General features: G+C 37.9%; 1 protein-coding gene across 3 annotated transcripts in view; it reads right to left on the bottom strand.

The window, feature by feature from the left end:
* The window catches only part of LOC144478768 (uncharacterized), a 148,566-nt gene that overhangs the window by 49,929 nt on the left and 78,384 nt on the right, over positions 1-20,253 (bottom strand). For 2 of the 3 annotated variants that reach the window (XM_078197007.1, XM_078197005.1), the window contains exons 3-5: positions 6,689-6,862; positions 2,114-3,410; positions 607-1,552 (exon numbers count right to left, since the gene is read on the bottom strand). In XM_078197007.1, the coding sequence (XP_078053133.1) occupies positions 607-1,552; positions 2,114-3,410; positions 6,689-6,862 (2,417 nt within the window). Of the gene's footprint in view, positions 1-606; positions 1,553-2,113; positions 3,411-6,688; positions 6,863-16,475; positions 16,583-20,253 lie in introns of those variants that run through there. The other variant, XM_078197008.1, reaches the window with a different exon arrangement.

The raw sequence follows: 20,253 nt of genomic DNA, 5'->3' as shown, positions 1-20,253 counted from the left end.
TTGTAAACATTTTGAAAACAGCTTTCTCACTATTGCAACCAAAACGAATAACTGCCAATTATTTTTTCGATAAGGATGTTATAAGTAATCGCTCATCGATCAGAGAACTTATATGTCCATAGTACTTCTGTAGCAACATCATTGTTTAGTAGTCTTTCTACACAAACAGTATTGAATAATTATAGTTATTCATTCAGCAAGCATAGCAAAGTTTATTTTTTCAAATCTATTTCTTCTTTGATACGGCTAAAGTGGTGTATTTTTAACATAAATTGTATTAAACATTCTCCATAGAACATTCGAAACCCGCTCAAGAATACTTATTCAAGCTACCTAACAACTCGGCGATTATCGTTTAAGTTTGACTAAAACCCTAGTTAATACTATTACATACATGCGAAGAATAATGCATATTTTCAAAATAGAAGCGATTTTCTCAACTAATTTAGCATTAGCTACGATTTCAACTACAACATAATAGAAAAGAACATTACTTCCGGTCCTCTTCAATTGTCAGCGCATAGTGAAACAAATAGAGTTTGGTTGCTTTTGCCCCAACAAACATGTTCAAATAATTAAATGAAACAGAGGATGCGACCAACATACCTCTCTACTGATTTCCTCTTCTTGTATCTCAATGTCTGCGACGCTTCTCTTCAACGCATCCATATTCCCAAGTATATGCAGCTTCTCATTCTGGAGAAACTCTATGTACTTCCTTCTATCCTCCTCCTCGAGCTCCTTCCTCTCTTTATCAGCCTTAGCCTCGTTCGACTTCGCGTTGTCTTTCTCCAAGTTATTTTTCTTCGGAATCATACAAATCTCTTTGGATTTCGACAGCATCGACAGCTGTTCGATTGCCTCGAGAAGATCGTCGTTCGATATCGCTAACTTGTTCTCAATCATCTCGCACGAATTCGAAGTCTGACCGTTTTTCTTTGGTATGGAATGATTTTGATTGTTGTTCTGCGCCGAAATTAGTACGACGTTTTCGTACAAGCTAACGTTACCGCTAGCCGGCGTTGAGTTATCATAATTCCGCGTGTTATTCGACTGCGAGACGATTCTGGTTCCGTTCAACTGGATCGTCCCGTAGGCGGACGTTTCTTTCACCCCGTCGTTAGCTTGCCCGTAACTGTTATTGTTATTATTATTGTTTAATACGGAATGGTCGATTGTCGCGCTATCGTAGCCCGGGCTACGTACTTGCGCGATCGAGCCGGAAAAACTATAATCCCCGTTGCCATGAACGTTTGGCCACTTTGTCGTTTGATTGTGGTTCGGCGTGGTCGACTGTTGATGATGATTCTGCGGGTTCGTCGTTTGGCTATCCGGCTGATTGGCCGTGTTTCGGCAGGTGCTCGGCGAATTACCGTTTTGGAAAACAATTTTTGAATTTTGCACGCATATGTTCTCGTACGACGTCGAATGGGATTGCTTGTTCGTGTCGAAAGAGAAATGCGACTGCGTTTTCGAGGGGCTCTTCGGGCTCTCAAAAGGCGAACTGTAGCCGAGTCTTTTGTCACGTGGCAGCGAGCCGTTCGTTTTAATTCTGTAAAATGAAATCGAATTTTACATTGTAGAAGTGACCGTGGAAAAATTTGGTGGTAATTTAGAATTTTATATTTATTTGACTAATAATTAATTGAATTCAATATTATTACGATGGAACCTCGATTTGACCTATTATCTGATCTGAGAAAAGTTACATAAATATTCGAATAACAGATAGTAGCTTACAATTAGTTACAGTGAAAAACTAAAACTTATCTGGATAATAAAAAATTCTGATATTGCAGTTCGAGATAATTTAGGTTTTATCGTACTGCATTACGGAGAGTTTCTAAAATGGAATTTTAACCTATTAGCTGAATAACATCGACTTTAATGCATTAGCGTAATTCAATCCTACTGACTGTCAACGTGATAGCCCAATTAAGAAAAAAATGTACTTTATATATGAAACATCAATTCTGTTTTAAGTTCTTTTTCTCAAGTTAGATTAATGGTCGAATTTGCAAATTCTGTAACTAGTAATTACGGCAACAATTTTGTCGTAATTATAGACAGCCTGTACCTTGGTTATTTATCACTTGGAAACAGAACATTTCACCTGTTAGGTTGCCTTGGTTTCTCCGCAGCACTCTGCCTCTCGTACTCAGCACACATGGCAAGAATCTCTTCAAGTCTCATTTTCTCCTGCCTCTCAACCTCTTGTTCCCGTAGCCTCTCCTCTTTCGCCTGTTTCCGCCTATTCTCCGCCTCTCTGCGTTTGTTCTCCGCGTCGATCTGTCTTTCACGCAGTTCCTCCAACGAGCAGCCGCTTTCGGTGCTCGGGGTCGGACTTTTCACCCGGGCAAAGCTCCTTTTCGGATCGTTATACTTCGGATTGCGGTTGAACGCCGGACTCGGTGGCTGTATTCGTTTAATATTCGGATTCGAGCCGAAATGCTGCGCGCCGCTCATGTTCCTCAGGCTGCCGGTGCAGAAGTTCCCGTTGCTCGCGTTGTTGCAGATGCTCGGGTTCGAGCCGAACTTGTCCATCTGAAGGTATTCCGTAGTGGTGGTTTTCGTTACGATCAAACTTTGACTCATGTCGTATTCCCTCCCGTTCATTTCGTCGAAGTCCGCCGATCTCTGGCAGGTCATGCTACGCGACATCAGATCCCCTTGGCTGGCCGAGTTCTTCAGCACCGGATTCTGCGGACTGTGAGCGTTCTCGTTGTTGTTCTCCCGGTAATATGGCTTGTAGCTCTTCAGATAGGACTCCGCCGAGGAATACATCTGAATCTGATTGTGACTCGTCGGAGTGTTTTGATGCTGATGATTAGGCGTGTTCGACCTGCTCGGTGTTCTTGCTTCTCTCTGCCGGTTCTCGTCTGAGCAGTGATTCGAGGAGGGCGATGCAAAACAGTTGCCCGGCGATGACGCGTTCAAGATGTGTGACGGGGAGGACGAGTTGAACGAGGGTGTGTTCGAACGACTTCTGTCTAAATTGGTTAAATTTTGCAGAGGAGAATTGTTGTTCCCGTTCTTCAACGAGAGCAGGCTGGAGGATCTCGAGTGACCGAGGATTTGATCGGCCGGAACGTTCGTGGTAATCGCACCGGCTGGAAACACTTTCGGCGAAACGCAATTGTTTCGGTTCTGTTTCGCGAGCATCTCAAATTTCGTCAACTTCCCGAGAAAACCGATCTCGTCGTCCGAGCAAGAGTTCCTCGGCGATTTTCGCGGCGCGACCGGAGGCTTCCTCTCCAAATGATAGTTCTCCTGGAGCTGGTTCTCCGGCAGCAAGAAACTTATCGGCGCCATTGAAATTCTTGAGTGCGGCAATACTGATCGTAATTGTTTTGCTTCGGCTGGGTGGTTGAATCTCATGTAATTGGATCTTCCAATCGACAACATGCAACCTGAAACATTATGTCAGAATATCAACAAATTTTAATCAAACCGCTGCTTATTGTTAGGTGATTTGCATTGGAGTTTGGATTTTGCCAAGCTTATTTTTCGATACCGATAACTCTACTTTGCATGTTTCTTTGTACGAATCGTCCGTTCTGTAAGAGTCATGGACTGATACTTTTTCGATCAGTGTCATAAAGGAACACGTACGTTTTTTGATATTGCCATTAGAATAACTTGGTCTAATCAGTTAAAGTAACAAATCTCAGCTTCCTTATTTTCCGATTATTGAAATTGTAAGAAAAATTTTTGTAGATAAAAATATATATACGCGAACACCTGACGTTTCTGCCGATGGGGTTTATGACACGGATGCGAGGCAGGTTATTTTTGAGAATAAGACCTTTGTTACACCTGGCGAACAGTTAGCATGCTAATGTCATTACCGTTCTCCTCAACAACCATGACGTGTCATAAAGATAAGATTTCTAAGAGAAGTGCCTAATAGTATTTCGAAGCCCACTGTCGGGACGTGCCGTAAACCGGGTAATCCGAAGGGTCACCCTAATCAAGAACGCGACGGTACCGGAGACTGACCTGGGCAATTTTCTGTAGCGCCTTTTAAACGTCATAAATTCCATACAGACGAGACATCCTCACGGCGCGACAAGAGGATGTCGTCAATTTAAAGAAGACACTGATTGGTACTATGCAGTAGTCGGTCATAAACAATCAGTGCCCTTTTCTGATATTGAAAATGGAAGTTCTCGCGAAAACCCACAAAAGAAGAAACAACCACACCCTCAGACGAATTTCTAATTCGACGAAACAATCGTGGTCGTAACATTCGTCTACACACTCTTCTTTAAGACATTCGTCGAGACTCTCCTTCAGCACACTGCGAGCAGCGGCCCTTCAGCTCCCAACATCGGCGCGCACAGACTTCGCTTCAACCAAACCTTTTACCGTACAATTACAAAGAAAGTCTCACAGCGGAGACTACAAAAGGCACGCACAACACCAACGTAAATTAGTATTGTCACGATTTCAGTATTTCCTCATTAGTTTGACGAAATACCGTGTCGCGTCGTGTGCGTTACACGCCGATACCCCTTCTAAACAATATAGTCAGCATAGTTTGAACGAACGAAATCTTGTTATATCAATGGGACAGTGCAATCTAATGATTTTAATGTTGGTGATTGTTCTGGTTTAAATATCTTTGGGTATTATTTTCTTCACAGTTATGTCGAGAAATATTGTATATTTCGTAAGATCTATTTATCTTTAGCATTTCTCGATAGTTAACATGTTAAATGTCACGAACCTTGTTGAATAAATTACAACGTGCTCAAATTTGTTAATATTAGGGGGACCGGAAAGTAATGTCGTTTTTCTACAATAAGTTGAAACATATAAATTAGCAAGATTTTATTTTTAATCAATAATGTAATCACCCTCGTTATCAACAACCTTTTGCCATCTAGTATGCAAATTGTCAATGTCAGATCGATAAAAATCAATTGTTTTTTTATCAAAATATCTGGAGATTGCATTTTGAACATCATTCGAATTTTCAAGTTTTTTCCCACTTAGAAAATGTTGTAGCGATCGGAATAAATGAAAATCCGATGGCGCAATATCGGATGAGTATGGTGGGTGAGGCAACAGCTTCCATCCCAATTCATTAATTTTTTGCAAAGTTCGTCTTGCACAGTGCGGCCTTGCACTATCGTGTTGCAGAACAATACATTTTCTATTGACGACCGCTGGATATTTTTCAATTAACGATTGATTTATTCGATCAACCTGTTCACAGTACAGATCTGCATTCACAGATTGTCCAGGTTTCACAGCACTTCAAAATGAACAATCCCGCGAATACTACACCATACACACAAGAGCGCCTTTTTGGGGTGTAAACCTGGCTTAGTTGTACTTCGTGGCGATTCATTTGGAGAGAGCCACTGCCTTTTGCGTTTTGGGTTATCATATAGGACCCATTTCTCATCTCCAGTGATCAAACGATCAAAAAACGGTTCTGTATGGTGTCGCTGAAGCAATAAATTGCATGTGCTGGATCGGTTAGCTTTGTTTTCTTCCGACAAATTATGCGGGAGGATAATTATAGGTTATAAGGTTATCTGGTCGCCAGATAAAATTATTTATAATACAAAATATTCTTGGATGGTTAACTAAGGTTGTTTAAGAGTATTTGACAGTTTCTCAATTGTTTGACATCGATTTGCCTCCATCTCCGCCCTTAACGTGTCATTGTCTAAAGTTGTTGGTCTACCTGATCGATATGAATTGAAAAGATCGAAATTACCGGATCTAAACTTAGAAAACCATCTTTGGCATTTTCTAAGTTTTTGGTAACAACCGTTGCGTTAATAACCTTGCGGAACTCAAAAAGTATACAATGCCGGATATGTAACTCTTCTGGTATTTGGCTGGCCATTTCACCGTAAATTGCAAAAAATATGTAAGATGTTACTATTTACGAGAACGCAAGTCACTCTAACCTTAAACTGTGTTTAGCGCGACTTTGAAATAAATAATAACCTATCAAATAAGTGACGAATATCGACATGCGCAAAAACGACATTACTTTCCGGTCGCCCTAATATTTCGTTGTTACCAAAATGAAAGAAAGAAATTAATGTTAAATTCATTCAACGTGTAAAGAAAATTCATATTTACCGTATGCTTATATTTATTTCAATGTTTTAATATTGATAACAATAGAACAACATTTTATTACGATTTAAAAAACTAAATAATTCCTTATTCTACCTAAAAAATTAAATTAGGTTAAAAAATATATTTTATGACGTTACATTAAAATTAGATTCAGAAATAAAGTTCTGATACAGTCATTGAGTTACATCTAAACATTTTCATTTCTAAAAGCAACATGATTTGTTAAGAGTCTTTCAATATTTTTTGTGTCCACGTTATAGCTAAAGTGAATATAAAATAAAAACGTCGATCAGAAATGTAATATAAATACCTTGAAGCAAAATATACGTCTCATTATATCCGATTTCATAATTGAAACTAACATTATTGTCAAAGTGGGAGCAGAAGCTGGAACGGAAGAGAGAAGAAATTATTTGCTGTTCTTCAAAGGAATTCTTCGACTTTCGGAAGTTTCCAGGCAAATATCATAAAACGTTCAACGCGTAAAAATTGTCAAACACAATTTCGCAAGCAAGGATTAACCGAGAAGTGGCTTCTTGAGGACCCGAGGTCCCGGTCATCCGTATTTAAGTCAAGGTCTTACCTTGAGCGAGTCTCACTGGCGAATTTATTGGTACACCATCGACTGCTGTGCTTCCATTTATGGGGTGAAGAGTGACCACGCCGTTATTGTTTTCAATCGCGCAATGAATGGATTCAACATTGGTACCAACGACGGAAATATCCGCATCCCGGCTCGATCCTAGAGTTACCTTGCCTGAAACAATAAAAACAGAAATGTTGAAATCTATTCGATATCTATAACTAAATTGCAGTTAGATCATGTTCAAATATTGTTGCTCCTACTACTTTGTGATACAGGGACTTTTGTTGTTATTACTAGACAGCGGATATTTATGCGAATTAAGAAGTGTTTGCATCGCAACAAATTCTACAAAAATTAACTCCTGAAACTTGTTTTTTTACCTGCTTCAAATATTAATATTGGATATCGTAATATCCTCAACGTACAGTACTTGAGAAAATCGTTGTAGGAAGTTGCATTTTAAATTTTTATGAAAATCACTGTATATTCGATACACTGTATAGAATGAAAAAAAGTGTATCCCTTTTTAAATAGAACTGGATGAGTTTTGGTAGAAAATAATCTCTTAGAATAGATGTATGTGGATGGATATTGCAATCTATTATCATCTAATTATAAGATGAGCATATTTTTCTTCTAAACATGCACGAAACAAGAAAGCATTAAAGTTAATAACTACATATTTATTTACGCATTTGTTAGAAGTGAATAGTTTGTATATCGATATAAAACAGAAAAATTAAATCTTAAAATGACATACCTTCGAACATATTTTCTCGCTTAAGAAATCGTTCGTTCTCTACTTTTTAATAAAAAATTATTAGTCTCAGCAAAGCAATGAATATGCTGAATATCATTTTATGCATATTAGATATGATTTTGAATAAAAACATGCATACACTGAACTTAATATTCTATCTAACACGACATATGACCGTTGATAACGAACTTGCCAATGTTAATAACAAAATCGTAAAGAAGAATGATGCCACATTGACTAGTTATATTATTACATTAAAGCAATGTGAATAATAGAATATCTAAATAAATAAGTCTATTTATTTCAAACAGGCTGTAGTATTATATAACATTAACATTTGAAATGACAGAGTTAACAACAATTGTGCGAGCTAGCTTCGATGCTTCTGATAGTGTGACTTCCGAAAGACAGGTTAGTCACATGTAATTGCCGTTGATATTCGATCCGTACCATGAGGAATAGAAATACATACATACGGAATATACAGTGGACTGCATTAATATTTGGACACCATCGCATTTGAGAAATTTTTACTCCGTATCTTTACTGTTCGTTGAATTAATGAATTTATAGTTTTTTAATAAGTGTTACCGACGGACGATGCGCGTCTTTATTAGTCCTATGTTTCTGATGCGCGCGATCCTAGTCCCGCTGTCTTTTGTCTCTCTTCCACGCAACGTCCACTTCGCATTCAGCGTGCACACGAGACAGTTTAGAATATGAATTTATAATACATTTGTTAACTAATAAATTATATTTATACATTACGTGTGTTCGTATATTCCATTACGACCAAGCTCCTGCTATCAGGTTATGGGTCTAGGAAGAGTAGCGTGAGTAAAAACCAAAAAGTGTGTGAAAACGTGGAAAGTGAACACGTGCCCTTTTTGTGGTTGAACGCTTCGATGACAGAATCGAACGATAATGTCGGCATCCAGTATCGCCCGCATTGAACCACTCACGCGAGATAATTACAACACATGGAAGCTGCAAATGCGTGCATTATTAATTAAAAATGACGCATGGGAATACGTTAGCAACGGAATCAGCATGCCCGAAAGGAAGGACAACGATCCACAATCGGAAGCGGCGTGCAAAGTCTGGAAGAGGAACGATGAAAAAGCAAAAACCGACATTATTCTATTGATGAGTACTTCGGAATCGAAGCAAATAAAATCTTGCCAGACATCGCAGGAGACGTGGAAAAGGTTGGAAGAAATATACCAGTCAAGAGGACCAGCGAAGAAAGCTACGCTTTTAAAACGACTCATTTTGCACAAAATGAAGGAAGATGAAGACATCCACGCACACTTAGGTAAGTTTTTCGACGCCGTCGACAAGCTGCAGGAAATAAGTGTAGAAATAAATCCGGACGTACAGACAATTCTGCTATTGTTAGTCTTCCGAATACGTTCGGGAATTTTCGTTGTGCGATCGAATCTAGGAACGCGTTGCCGGAACCGGAAATATTACGAGTAAAGATCATAAAAGAATACGACGCTCAAAAAAATCATGTAACAAGGACATGAAAACGGAAAAAGAGACTTTTAAATATAAGTGCCATAAATGTAGACGGACCGGACATAAAGCTTCGGAATGCGATAAACGAATTAGTGTTGTGTGTCAGTGTGTGCAAAGCGACGAATCAGCAACTTTGTATGCGTCGAGTTTTGTCGAAAAGGCTCTGCACACGGTAGGTGCAAGTAACGAAATGTAGTGTCTTGATAGCGGTTGTACCTCACATTTAAACAACAATGCCATCGACTCAATCTTGCGAATAACACATCGACGATCATCCGTGCGAAAGGAAATGTACCATTAATTACGTCTCAAAACTGAAAGCGGAACCGATTAGAATTAAAAGATGTTTTATATGTCCCTGGTCTATATTGAAAATAACCGATCGCGGTTATGACGTAGTTTTCGACAGTCGTCGAGCAACCGTAGTCGATAAAGAAGGACACGCGATAATTAGTACGGATCGGATCGGTAACTTGTATTATCTGCGCGGGATAAGACAGAGCGCCTATAGCAACAACGCGGAAGACGGACCGCAGAATAAAACATGTGCTTTTGAGGCTTGGCATCGCCGTCTGGGACACATGAATATCGACAATATGCAAGAAGCAGCGCGAAAAGGTAGAATATTAGGCTTAAATTACAAGGAATTGCAAGTTAATTGTGATGTATTTAACGTGTGATGTATGTATTCACGGAAAAATGACTAGATCACCCTTTCCCAAAAATTCTGTTCGAAAAACCGTACCGTTGGAATTAGTACACAGCGATGTTTGCGGTCTTATGCGCGTTCGTTCTAACGGGGGATTGAAATATTGCGTCACTTTTATAGATGACTATACGAAATGGTGTGAAGTCTATATGTTAAAAGGTAAGGACGAAGTTTTAAAGGCATTTAAAGAATATAAAGCTTTCGCAGAAAACACGACGGGAAGAAGAATAAAATACCTACAATCGGACAATGGAACAGAATATAAGAATTTTTTTTTATAAGAATTTTTTTTTTACGAATTTTTGAAGAATAACGGAATTCAACGTCGATTATATAGCATATTGCCCTCAACAGAACGGAATGGCTGAGAGGAAAAACCGTACTCTTTTAGATATGACCAGATGTCTACTGATCGACTCAAAATTACCACCATCGTTCTGGGCGGAGGCTGTGTTCACCGCAAATTACATACGTAATAGGTGTCCAACTCGAAGTCTGAACGGCGTAGCTCCTTTCAAGGTTTGGACTGGAAGAAAACCGGATGTTGGAAACATGAAACAATTTTGTTCCGTGGTCTATTTCTTGAACAACAAACCGAACAAAGGGAAATTCGACTCGCGATCCTAGAAAGGAATTTTCATAAGATATCCCAGTGATTCTAAGGCCTACAGAATATGGATCACAAAGGAACGAAAGGTAACAATTAGTAGAGATGTAAAATTTATAGAAAAATTTGACGCAGGTACCGGATATAACTACAACGATTTCCTCACTGAAGATCGGCCAGAACTGCGCAGGAAAGAAAAGTCAGAACCCGAAAAATGTCCTGAAGTTGGAATTGAAATATTACCAATTGAGAACGACTTAAATACACCTCATTGGATGGAAGAGGACGACGTTCAAGAATCGCCAGATACTGAACAGGTCAATTTCAGGAGAGGACCCGGAAGACCAAAAATCATTAGGACCGGAACAGGGGGGAAGACTTCGCAAAGAATACTCACAGGTGGAGGTAGGACATGTCGAAGAGGAAATGTCGCTGGTTGCGGAAATACCAGTAAAATTGGCATTGTCAAGTAACGACAAGGAGGAATGGCTCGACGTAGTGGCATCCGAAATCGCATCGATTATCAAAAATGATACATGGGATCTGACGGACAAACCCACGAATCGTGAAGTAATAGGTAGTCGTTTAGTTCTCAGGAATAAATACAAATCGAACGGAGAATTGGAGCACAGGAAGGCAAGAGTTGTCGCCAAAGGATTTGCACAACGTCCTGGAGTAGATTTCAACGAGACATTTGCACCCGTAGCCCGATTATGCTCGATCCGATTGATGAGTGCAATAGCCACAAAATTCCAAATGAAGATACACCAAATTGACGTCACTACGGCCTACCTAAACGAAAAAATACAAGAAACCGTATACACGGAGCTACCGGAAATATTCAAAGAAACTTTGGAATTTATTATCAATACTGGAAAATACGAATCCGACGTAGAAAAGAAAGCTCAAAATATGCTAAAACAATTAAACACAGGAAACAAGGTATGCTTATTACAATCAAACAATCAGCGCGAAATTGGCACAGCAAGCTGATAGAAGAGCTGTAAACGTTTGGAGCAACACCCTCCGAAGCAGATCCCTGCATATACTATATCGGACAGGGGAAGGATCTATTGCTCATTTCAATATATGTAGACGACTTGCTCATCGCTTCGCGAAATGTAAAACAAATCAATAACTTGAAAACTTTTCTAGGCAAATCTTTTCCGATAAAGGACTTGAAAGAAGTGACGCAATGTTTGGGAATAGAATTTGTGCGAAATGGAACCTGCATCACCCTGAGGCAAAGCGGATATATCAGAGACATTCTGGAAAGATTTGGGATGTCATCCACAAACCCTGTATGCAGCCCAATGGACATGAATCAGAAATTATCCCAAACAGAGAAAAATAAAACTAATGACTTGAAGAATATGCCCTACAGAGAACTTGTGGGATGTCTTACATACCTGTCCATGGCAACTAGGCCCGATATAGCACATGCAGCGAATCTATTAAGTCAATATATTCGCTGACAATAAATGAGTTTGTCTGAGTAGTAGGCATTCACAAACAGGATTCGCATACATCATGTGTGAAGGTGTCATCTCTTAAGAATCACGAAAGCAGAAAACTGTGGCCCTTTCGACTACTGAGGCTGAATATATGAGTCTAACGGAAGCAACAAAGGAAGTACTTTACTTGAGGAAAATATTAAGCGAATTAGGATTCAAGAAATTTTTACACATAACTTTGTACGGGGATAATCAATCTGCCCTTCGACTAACAGAAGACCCTGTTTTCCATAACAGAACCAAACACATTGATATAAGACACCTGTCCCGTCCCGAAGGAACAATCACCTGGAGTTTCTGCCGATGAGGTTTATGACAGGGACGCGAGGAAAGTTATTTTTGAGAAGAAGATCCTTTTTACATCTGGCGACCAGAAGCATGCTAATTTCATCCCCGTCTTCCTCAATAACCATTACGTGTCATAAAGTAAAGATTTCTAAGAGAACTTCCTAATAGCATTTTTGAAGCGCACAGCTGGGCCGTGCCGGAAACCGGGTAATCCGAAGGGTCACGCTACTCGAGTACGCGACGGTACCGTAACTGTCGAAGGCTGACCTGGACGATTTCCCGTAGCACTTTTTAACGCCATAAATTACATACATGCAAACATCCTCACGACGCGACAAGAGGGTGTCGCCAAGTCAACGAAGGCACTGATTGGTACTATACAGCAGTCGGCAAAACCCAATCAGTGCCCTTCTTATATATCGAAATGCAAGTTCTCGCGGAACCCCCCAAAAAGGTAGAAACGCCCACACCCCCAGACGAATTCTAGTTCGACGACGATGGAGTAGAACGATTCGTCTTCACATAAGTCTGCAATCATTCGTCAAACGGTCCACATCAAGGGACTCGTTAAACAGTCGACAACCAGTCGACATCACACAGCAGCAGTCGAGATACAGTTTCAACCTCCAGCAGTCGAGGAAACATTCAGTCGTTTCAACCTCCAGCAGTCGAGAAAATATACAACATCACAGTCTCCCAGTCGAGACATCACAAGTTGAGTCATTCAACAATACAACAACAGCGCAACCACTGCTCTACCATTTGAATCCGTTACCCAATATTAATTTGACGAGTAATGTATCTGCGACATCGGCATCACGCATCCTCGAACGGTTCAATCCGGGCCTTACAACCCCGGAAGGGTGGAAAAACACCCACGCGTCGATACTCTAGTGCTCGCATCGCAATTCCCACCATTTCGTGTACGAAACGTCGTGAAAGAAAAATTGTTAGATTTAGACTATGTACCCACCGAACGAATGGCCGCGGACATCCTAACGAAACCATTACCAAATGGACCGAAACACAAAGAATGCGTGAGTCTATTAGGTGTGAATGAACATTAGAAATAAAATTGCAATCCGCGCCTCAAGGGGAAGTGTTACCGACGGACGATGAGCGCCTTTATCAGTCCTATGTTTCTGATGCGCGCGATCCTAGTCCCGCTGTCTTTTGTCTCTCTTTCACGCAGCGTCTACTTCGCATTCGGCGTGCACACGAGACAGTTTAGAATATGAATTTATAATACGTTTGTTAACTATTAAATTATATTTATACATTACGTGTGTTCGTATATTCCATTACGACCAAGCTCCTGCTACCAATAAGTCAGAACATTTACTTTAGATTCTACAAACATAAGTTTTATTTACATAATTTGTATAGTTTTATTGTTAATTGATATTAAATGAACTAGTGCTTAATTTTGACGGCGCAAAAATATTCGGACATTCCATACGCTTTGTAATTAAAGTGCCCTGTTAAGATGAATACTTTGCTTGATGGCAATGTTTGTAAACATATGATGTAAGCACTATCTCATAGAATTAGTTTCACTTCAAATATTGTTCGTGTTGCACATACATATTAGCTGTGAATATGCCATGTAAAGGGAATAATATCACGTTTAATGTACGCCAACTTGTTATTTATCATCGAGAAAAAGGAAAATCGTATAGAGAAATCGGGATATTATTAAACTTGAGCAAGAGCACTGTTGCGGACATTTTACGAAGATATAATCGTGAGGATAGAATTTAATCTATCCCACAGAAAAGTTGCCCAAAGTTACTTAACGATCGCGATAAACGTAATATTATTAGGAAAATAAAAGTAGACCCTAGTTTAAGTGCCACAAAATTGACAGCAGAGTTTTTTGAGGGGACCGGCAAGAAGATTCATCCCGAACCAGTTCGTCGGATGCTTCATAAAAATGGATATCATGGCAGATTTGCCCGAAGAAAGCCATATATAAACGATATTAACCGAAAGAAGCGATTACTCTTCGCTAAAGAATACACTTCTAAAGAAGGAACATGGTGGAAAGATGTAATGTTTGCAGACGAAAGCAAATATAATATTTTCGGGTCTGATGGGCACAAACTTATATGGCATGAAGCTAATGAATAGCTTCTTTCTAAGAATCTTAAACCAACGTTGAAACACGGTGAAGGAAGTGTGATGGTTTGGGGTTGTATCTCAGCTGCTGGAGTGGGTGAATTAGTTTTTATTGGTGGAATTTTAGACAAAAATAAATATTTAAATATTTTGAAACAAAATTTACTAAAAAGTGCTATTAATATCGTAACGATTTTAAATTTTACCAAGATGATGAACCCAAACATAAATTACGTGTAGTTCTAGAATATTTATTATATAATTGTCCAAAAGTATTGAAAACTCCTCCACAATCACCAGATCTAAATCCGATTGAAAATTTATGGGATTACTTAGATTGTCGAATCAGAATGTCACCAAGAAGTCCGAAGAAGAATTAAAATTGTAAATAACCGAAGAATGGTCACGTATTCCATTAGAATATTTAAATGAAATTATTTCTAGTACGACTACACGATGAAACCATGTAATTAGGCAAAAGGGTAATCCAACAAAGTATTAACATCGGTTTATTTTTGTTAAAGTATATGTATATCCTTAATGACCAGATCATAATTTGTAAAGTGTCCGAATATTTTTGCGACGTCAAAATTAAGCACTAGTTCATTTAATATCAATTAACAATAAAACTATACAAAATATGTAAATAATACTTATGTTTGTAGAATCTAAAGTAAGTGTTCTGACTTATTAAAAAACTATAAATTCATTCATTCAACAAACATTAAAGATACGAAACAAAAATTTCTCAAATACGATGGTGTCCGAAATTAATGCGGCCCACTGTATATTCCGCGTGCGCAATCGTAGTTTCCGTAGGCTCGTCAACAAATAGAATTCGTGGTGATGTGTTACAGAATGTGGTGACCGCGGAGTGTCTGCTTTACACAGTTCGATATTATCCCATCGCGGCCTCTTTGCGAGGTTTCTGAATGCACGTGGTTTAACAATGCGACGAAAGATCACGAAGGAGCTTAATAGGGCATTTACTCGATCAGTCAATTAACTGCTATATAAGGATGTTATAATGTACAACGGTCTTCGCTTAATTAAGTTTTAGTTGGGTTGGTAGCGTAGCAACTGTACCCAAGGAATTAAAGAGAACATTTTACGAACCGAATACTTTCCTGCTGATTTCTGTTATACTTTAAATTAAATAAAGTCTTCTCGCCGAAAATTGTTAAGTAGAAATAAGGGTAAGACAACGACAAGTTTGAACGCTATACATACAGAAATAAAATAATAATTTGAATTTACTATATACTAGTTTCCTTTTTAGTAGTTCTATTTAAATTTAAACAACTGTTAAATTAAAGGCTAGGTATTGTTAAATAACTACTAGTATCTGTATATAAAATTTTTCGAGTTGTTACAAGTACGTGTGTTCTTAGAACATTGACATTGACGTTTTACGAAGTATTTCGATTTTATCGTTACACCATATATTATTCGTTTAATTCGCGAAGCAATAATTTAATGAACATTATAGATACAGCCGTCAACATCATTCACACATGAAACTGCTAAGCATATTCCTGTACAAAATCGAAAGTGAAACAGGTCTGGAGCATACAATCATTTCCAAGAATTCCCGGAATGCGGATGACCCGCTGTTCCCGTATTCGCCGGTTTTCTAATAATAAATTTCTTCGATAACTTTTGCCACGTTGCGCAAGTGATTCAACCATGGGCGTACTTGTTTGTTTATAGACGATGAACTTAAGACATATTAATTTACTAATAACAATTTAATAGATTTATCATTTTCAATGCACTAGAACCAATAATTATTTGCTTTGATTTAACTCGATTCAACTTCTATCTGCAACAGTTTAGTCGCGATGATACCTTAAGAATAGATTATTATTTATTGCCAATTTATTTATAATAAATTACATTTTCCTACTATTAAACCTGCAGGTACAGTGTCAGGTAGCTCTATTAATCTGTAATACCTTTTGCAAACAAGTCAAATGTCTAATCCCTCTATACTTAAATGGTACAGCATTCTCGTTACTTTTTTGTTATTATTGGAGAAGCGAAAGCTTAATCTTCCTACAAACTAAAAACTCTGCGTTTGCAATATAATTGCATAGAATACACTATAAATGATAGCTGTCAAGTAATTTTTGGTTTAGATTAGAAACAAGAATTTTGTGTGGTTTTATTAATAACGACAGTTTTTGAGAGGTATACTTTTTTGTTTTTAGTCGATGAAACTATCTTACGAGTTAATCGATCGAATGAAAAATTAACAAACATGTTACCTTGAATCGCCGTTGAATAGATAGTTCGACTCTATTCGAAGAAATAGCCGGTTTTCGGGAATTGAACGAGTCGCAACGACGCGCAACGAAAAATTCACCGGTTATTCGACCAACAAATCCCCGATTGGCTCATCGGTCGCGAAACAAAATGATGTCTACGCGTGCCCGCACTATGAGAAGCGAGTAAATCGCGGTGCATTCTACAAAGGACTGCAGTTATATTTAGTTTTGGCGCGGTCGTGCACTCTCGCACATTTTCGGTCTTTTTGGAAAAGCTTCCGCCACGCTGTGCGTTCAAAATATACTCTCGGCTAGGGGTGAATCTTCGCCTACTTGGCGGTCTACGAAAACCGAGTAATTCGAAGATGAAACTTTTTCGCTTCGGAAAGGGTTTCTACTGTTTGAATTCGCGAGATGGACCGGCCACTGTTCCAGTCTGCCGGCGGTGTATACTTTGAAAGCCAGAAATTTTTCAAGTGCACATGTTTCAAGTGTTTTCGTAGCTTCTATGCTACGATTTTGTTTTTCTTTTTCGCGAATTCCTATCGCCATGTAATAATAATAATAATATTAACCCTCTATTGGCCGAATTTTTGTTTTAACTCCAAAAAAATTGTGGGAACAAAAAATCAGAAATTATAAACCTATATATGCAAATGAAAACAAATTTTTGTGTTTAAACAATTCTACTGCGATATAATCACTATGTGACTTTCAAGTCATACTGGCCTATAAAGTTTACACTTCTGTGTGTAATATATATATAATATAATAACTCATACGTGGAATTCCATAAAACTGTTTTGGGGTCATTAGGGCAATCTCCTTTCAAAGGGCGATAGCAACAATTATTATTCATCTGTGATAGTGGTTGCCAAACAATTTTTTGTGGTTCTGTATCTTCCTCATCTGACGAAGATTGAGTACTTTTGTCGTCGCTATCAATGAAATTTATCCGTCGTCGGGGGAACACTACCACATCTTCATCGGACTCAGAATCTAATAAAGAATCATCGGATCTATTACCGCTAATGCGTCTAATTCTAATTCCTCGGTTATTTCCATTGGATTTTGTATTCATTTTTGGGTATATGATGTATAAATCTGAAAACGGGAGAATGCACAAGCTTTATCCTAAATGTACCGAAATCAGCCACAATAGGCCACTGTAACCTCAAAGTTACAAAACTGTATCATCAAAAACAGTAACAAATTGAAAATTGAAATGCAAACAAATAGGTTGTTATTGATATACTAATCCGAATTATGATGTCCACTATTTTTAGTTTGGTAATCACTGATAAAAGCACAAATAATATCAATTGGATCAAATGGTTTCGCGTAGTTTTACTGCCGACAGTTTTCACAGCATTTATTTTATTTTCAGTTGATGAGCCTAGCTATGGTCATGAATACTAGTATTGGTTGTGTTGACAACGTCGTAGAGTTAAGATTTATGCGCCATCTCATGAAAAAAGCTATAATTATTTATTAAAATGTCGATAAATTAAAATGTGACCTGAAAGTTACGCGGGCCCATAGAGGGTTCATAGGTTTTTATTGAAGACGATACCTATTTTTCTAATAATTTCTAATCTCTCAATAGACGAACGAGCTGATATCAATCAAAAATTTGAGGATAGCTAATAGCTAATATGTGAACATGCGATAAGTTATTATTGAATAAATAATATCTTAAGGCGAAACAAGTAGATTGTAAAGTAAATAGATTATTCCAAAGAAATTAATACGTATCCGATAAATCGATGCAATCGAGTGTTTTGATAGATTAATGGTGGGGAAAACCGATGATGGAAAGTAGGTGAGTCATTAGCGTAATTGCTTCGTGAATATGAACTTCCAGAAGTTATTCTGTTTGGTTAGAATTTCGTTCTCGCCGGAGAAAGTGTTTTCTCTTATTTCCGGAGGCACGACCATCGTGGCACCTACCTATATGTATTCCGGCAAAGAAACAGAGTACACGCGGCATGTTAAACGGGAGAGCAACCGCGGATCTAATTCGACGCGTTTGGTTCGAGTATCCGGTCGATTGTGTTATCACAGTATCTTGTACTCTGTTTGGTTTATTGTTCCTATTACCAGAAAATCAATTGTGGATTCCTCATTATGCAGTTGGGTGCAAAACTGAGTCAACACTTTTAAAAAGGTTTAACTATTTTAAAACTGGTCTAAATGACTTGAATTTTTCTCTAAATGTTAGAAGAACGCTATCTCTGTACAATGACTAAAATACATTATTTAAAATTTTGTTATTATTTGGAATAAAAATAATATTTAAAGAAATACTAGAATGAAAATTTAAAAAATGCATTTCGTACTTCTTCGTAACTTATGTGTATGTCAAAAATTTCGTTGTCATCGACTGACTGATAGTTAAGCTATAGTCATTGGAACATGTAAAAATTATTTTTAGTTCAAATTTTTGAAAAATTCTGACTTTTGCGATCTTTAATAGTTTATAGCTTATTCCCGAATTTGGGGTAAATAATTAAGGTAATAATTAATAAATAGTTATCGAAATATTAACCAAGTAATTATCAAGTTTTTCGCAATTATTTCACAGTAAATTTTCACTATAATAGATAGCTATAATATGATAACAACGAACAGAACACAATAACTTCTTCAACGAAGTTAAAGATATACTAGAACAAAATCATACTTTCCTAGAACATGCTGGAAAACGTTGGAGATAACAACCCAATCTGGATCATCCTCCTCCCGGATTTTTAATTGTTTAGCTAATCTATTGGAAAATTCTTTAGATCGATAAGCAATAAACCGCAACGTGAACACAATCCACTATATTAAGTGGAACACTATCAGGTACACACCAGTATCACTGTGCCTTTAATCTCCTGATCAAGCCAACCGCAATGTTTGGAATAATTCTTCGAAAAGGACATGGTTGACACCCAAAAAATTTATCAGTAAGAACTCTATTTGTCAAATTAGTAAAATGAGTAAAAATGGATATTCTGTAGGAGCTTCCTCGTATATTCTTACTACCATAATTCATCGAACACCAAAATATAACGAACATGTTATAACATAATTAAAAGATTAAAATAAAGTAGAATTCGATTAATATTTAATAAAATCCTATCTCGTATTTAAACTTTTAATGAATGATGTTTAATAAGGTGTTTATCGAAATTATTCGTTTGTATCACGTTCCTGAATACTTTAAAAATATAACTCTTGGGCATACCTTCGATTAATATATATTGTAATATTCTCTACGCCAATATCTTACAAGACGGTGTATGTTAATAAATTATAGTGTAAAAATAACACATAACGTTTCACACGAAGGAGGCACTAATTGCAAAGTGAATACTACTTGTTACTCGAATATTTTTTGGAGTAACTGTACTTCGTTACAAGAAGAAGTTACAATAACGATTTCTAGTCAATGAGAAAGATGTAGAGATTGTAAAGATAGGTCGCGAACATGAATCACGCTGTCGTCCACCATGAGTAATTTTTTAAATTTCGAACGGTTCAACGCGTTGCATCAGAAAGGAGTGGTGTTACGAGTGCTGTGCGTAAAATCTGTTTGTCGTGGAGTTGTTTTGAAAATCAGCACTGCGGTGCGTTGACACAGAAGCGGATGCGGCGGCGATGATTCGGTCCATCGGTGGTTGAACCCGAAAAAATGTGTTAACCGTGTTAAAAGCTAGTTAAACAATAACGTCGGAAGAGTTGCCGAGTGAAAACGAGAAACAGGAAGATTACTTCATGGCGGCCGTTTCGT

The sequence above is a fragment of the Augochlora pura genome, chromosome 3 (genome assembly GCF_028453695.1).
Source record: "Augochlora pura isolate Apur16 chromosome 3, APUR_v2.2.1, whole genome shotgun sequence".
NCBI classification, from domain to species: Eukaryota; Metazoa; Arthropoda; class Insecta; order Hymenoptera; family Halictidae; genus Augochlora; species Augochlora pura.
The sequence above is the reverse complement of the archived record's forward strand: the minus strand, read 5'-3'. Positions and strand labels throughout refer to the sequence as shown.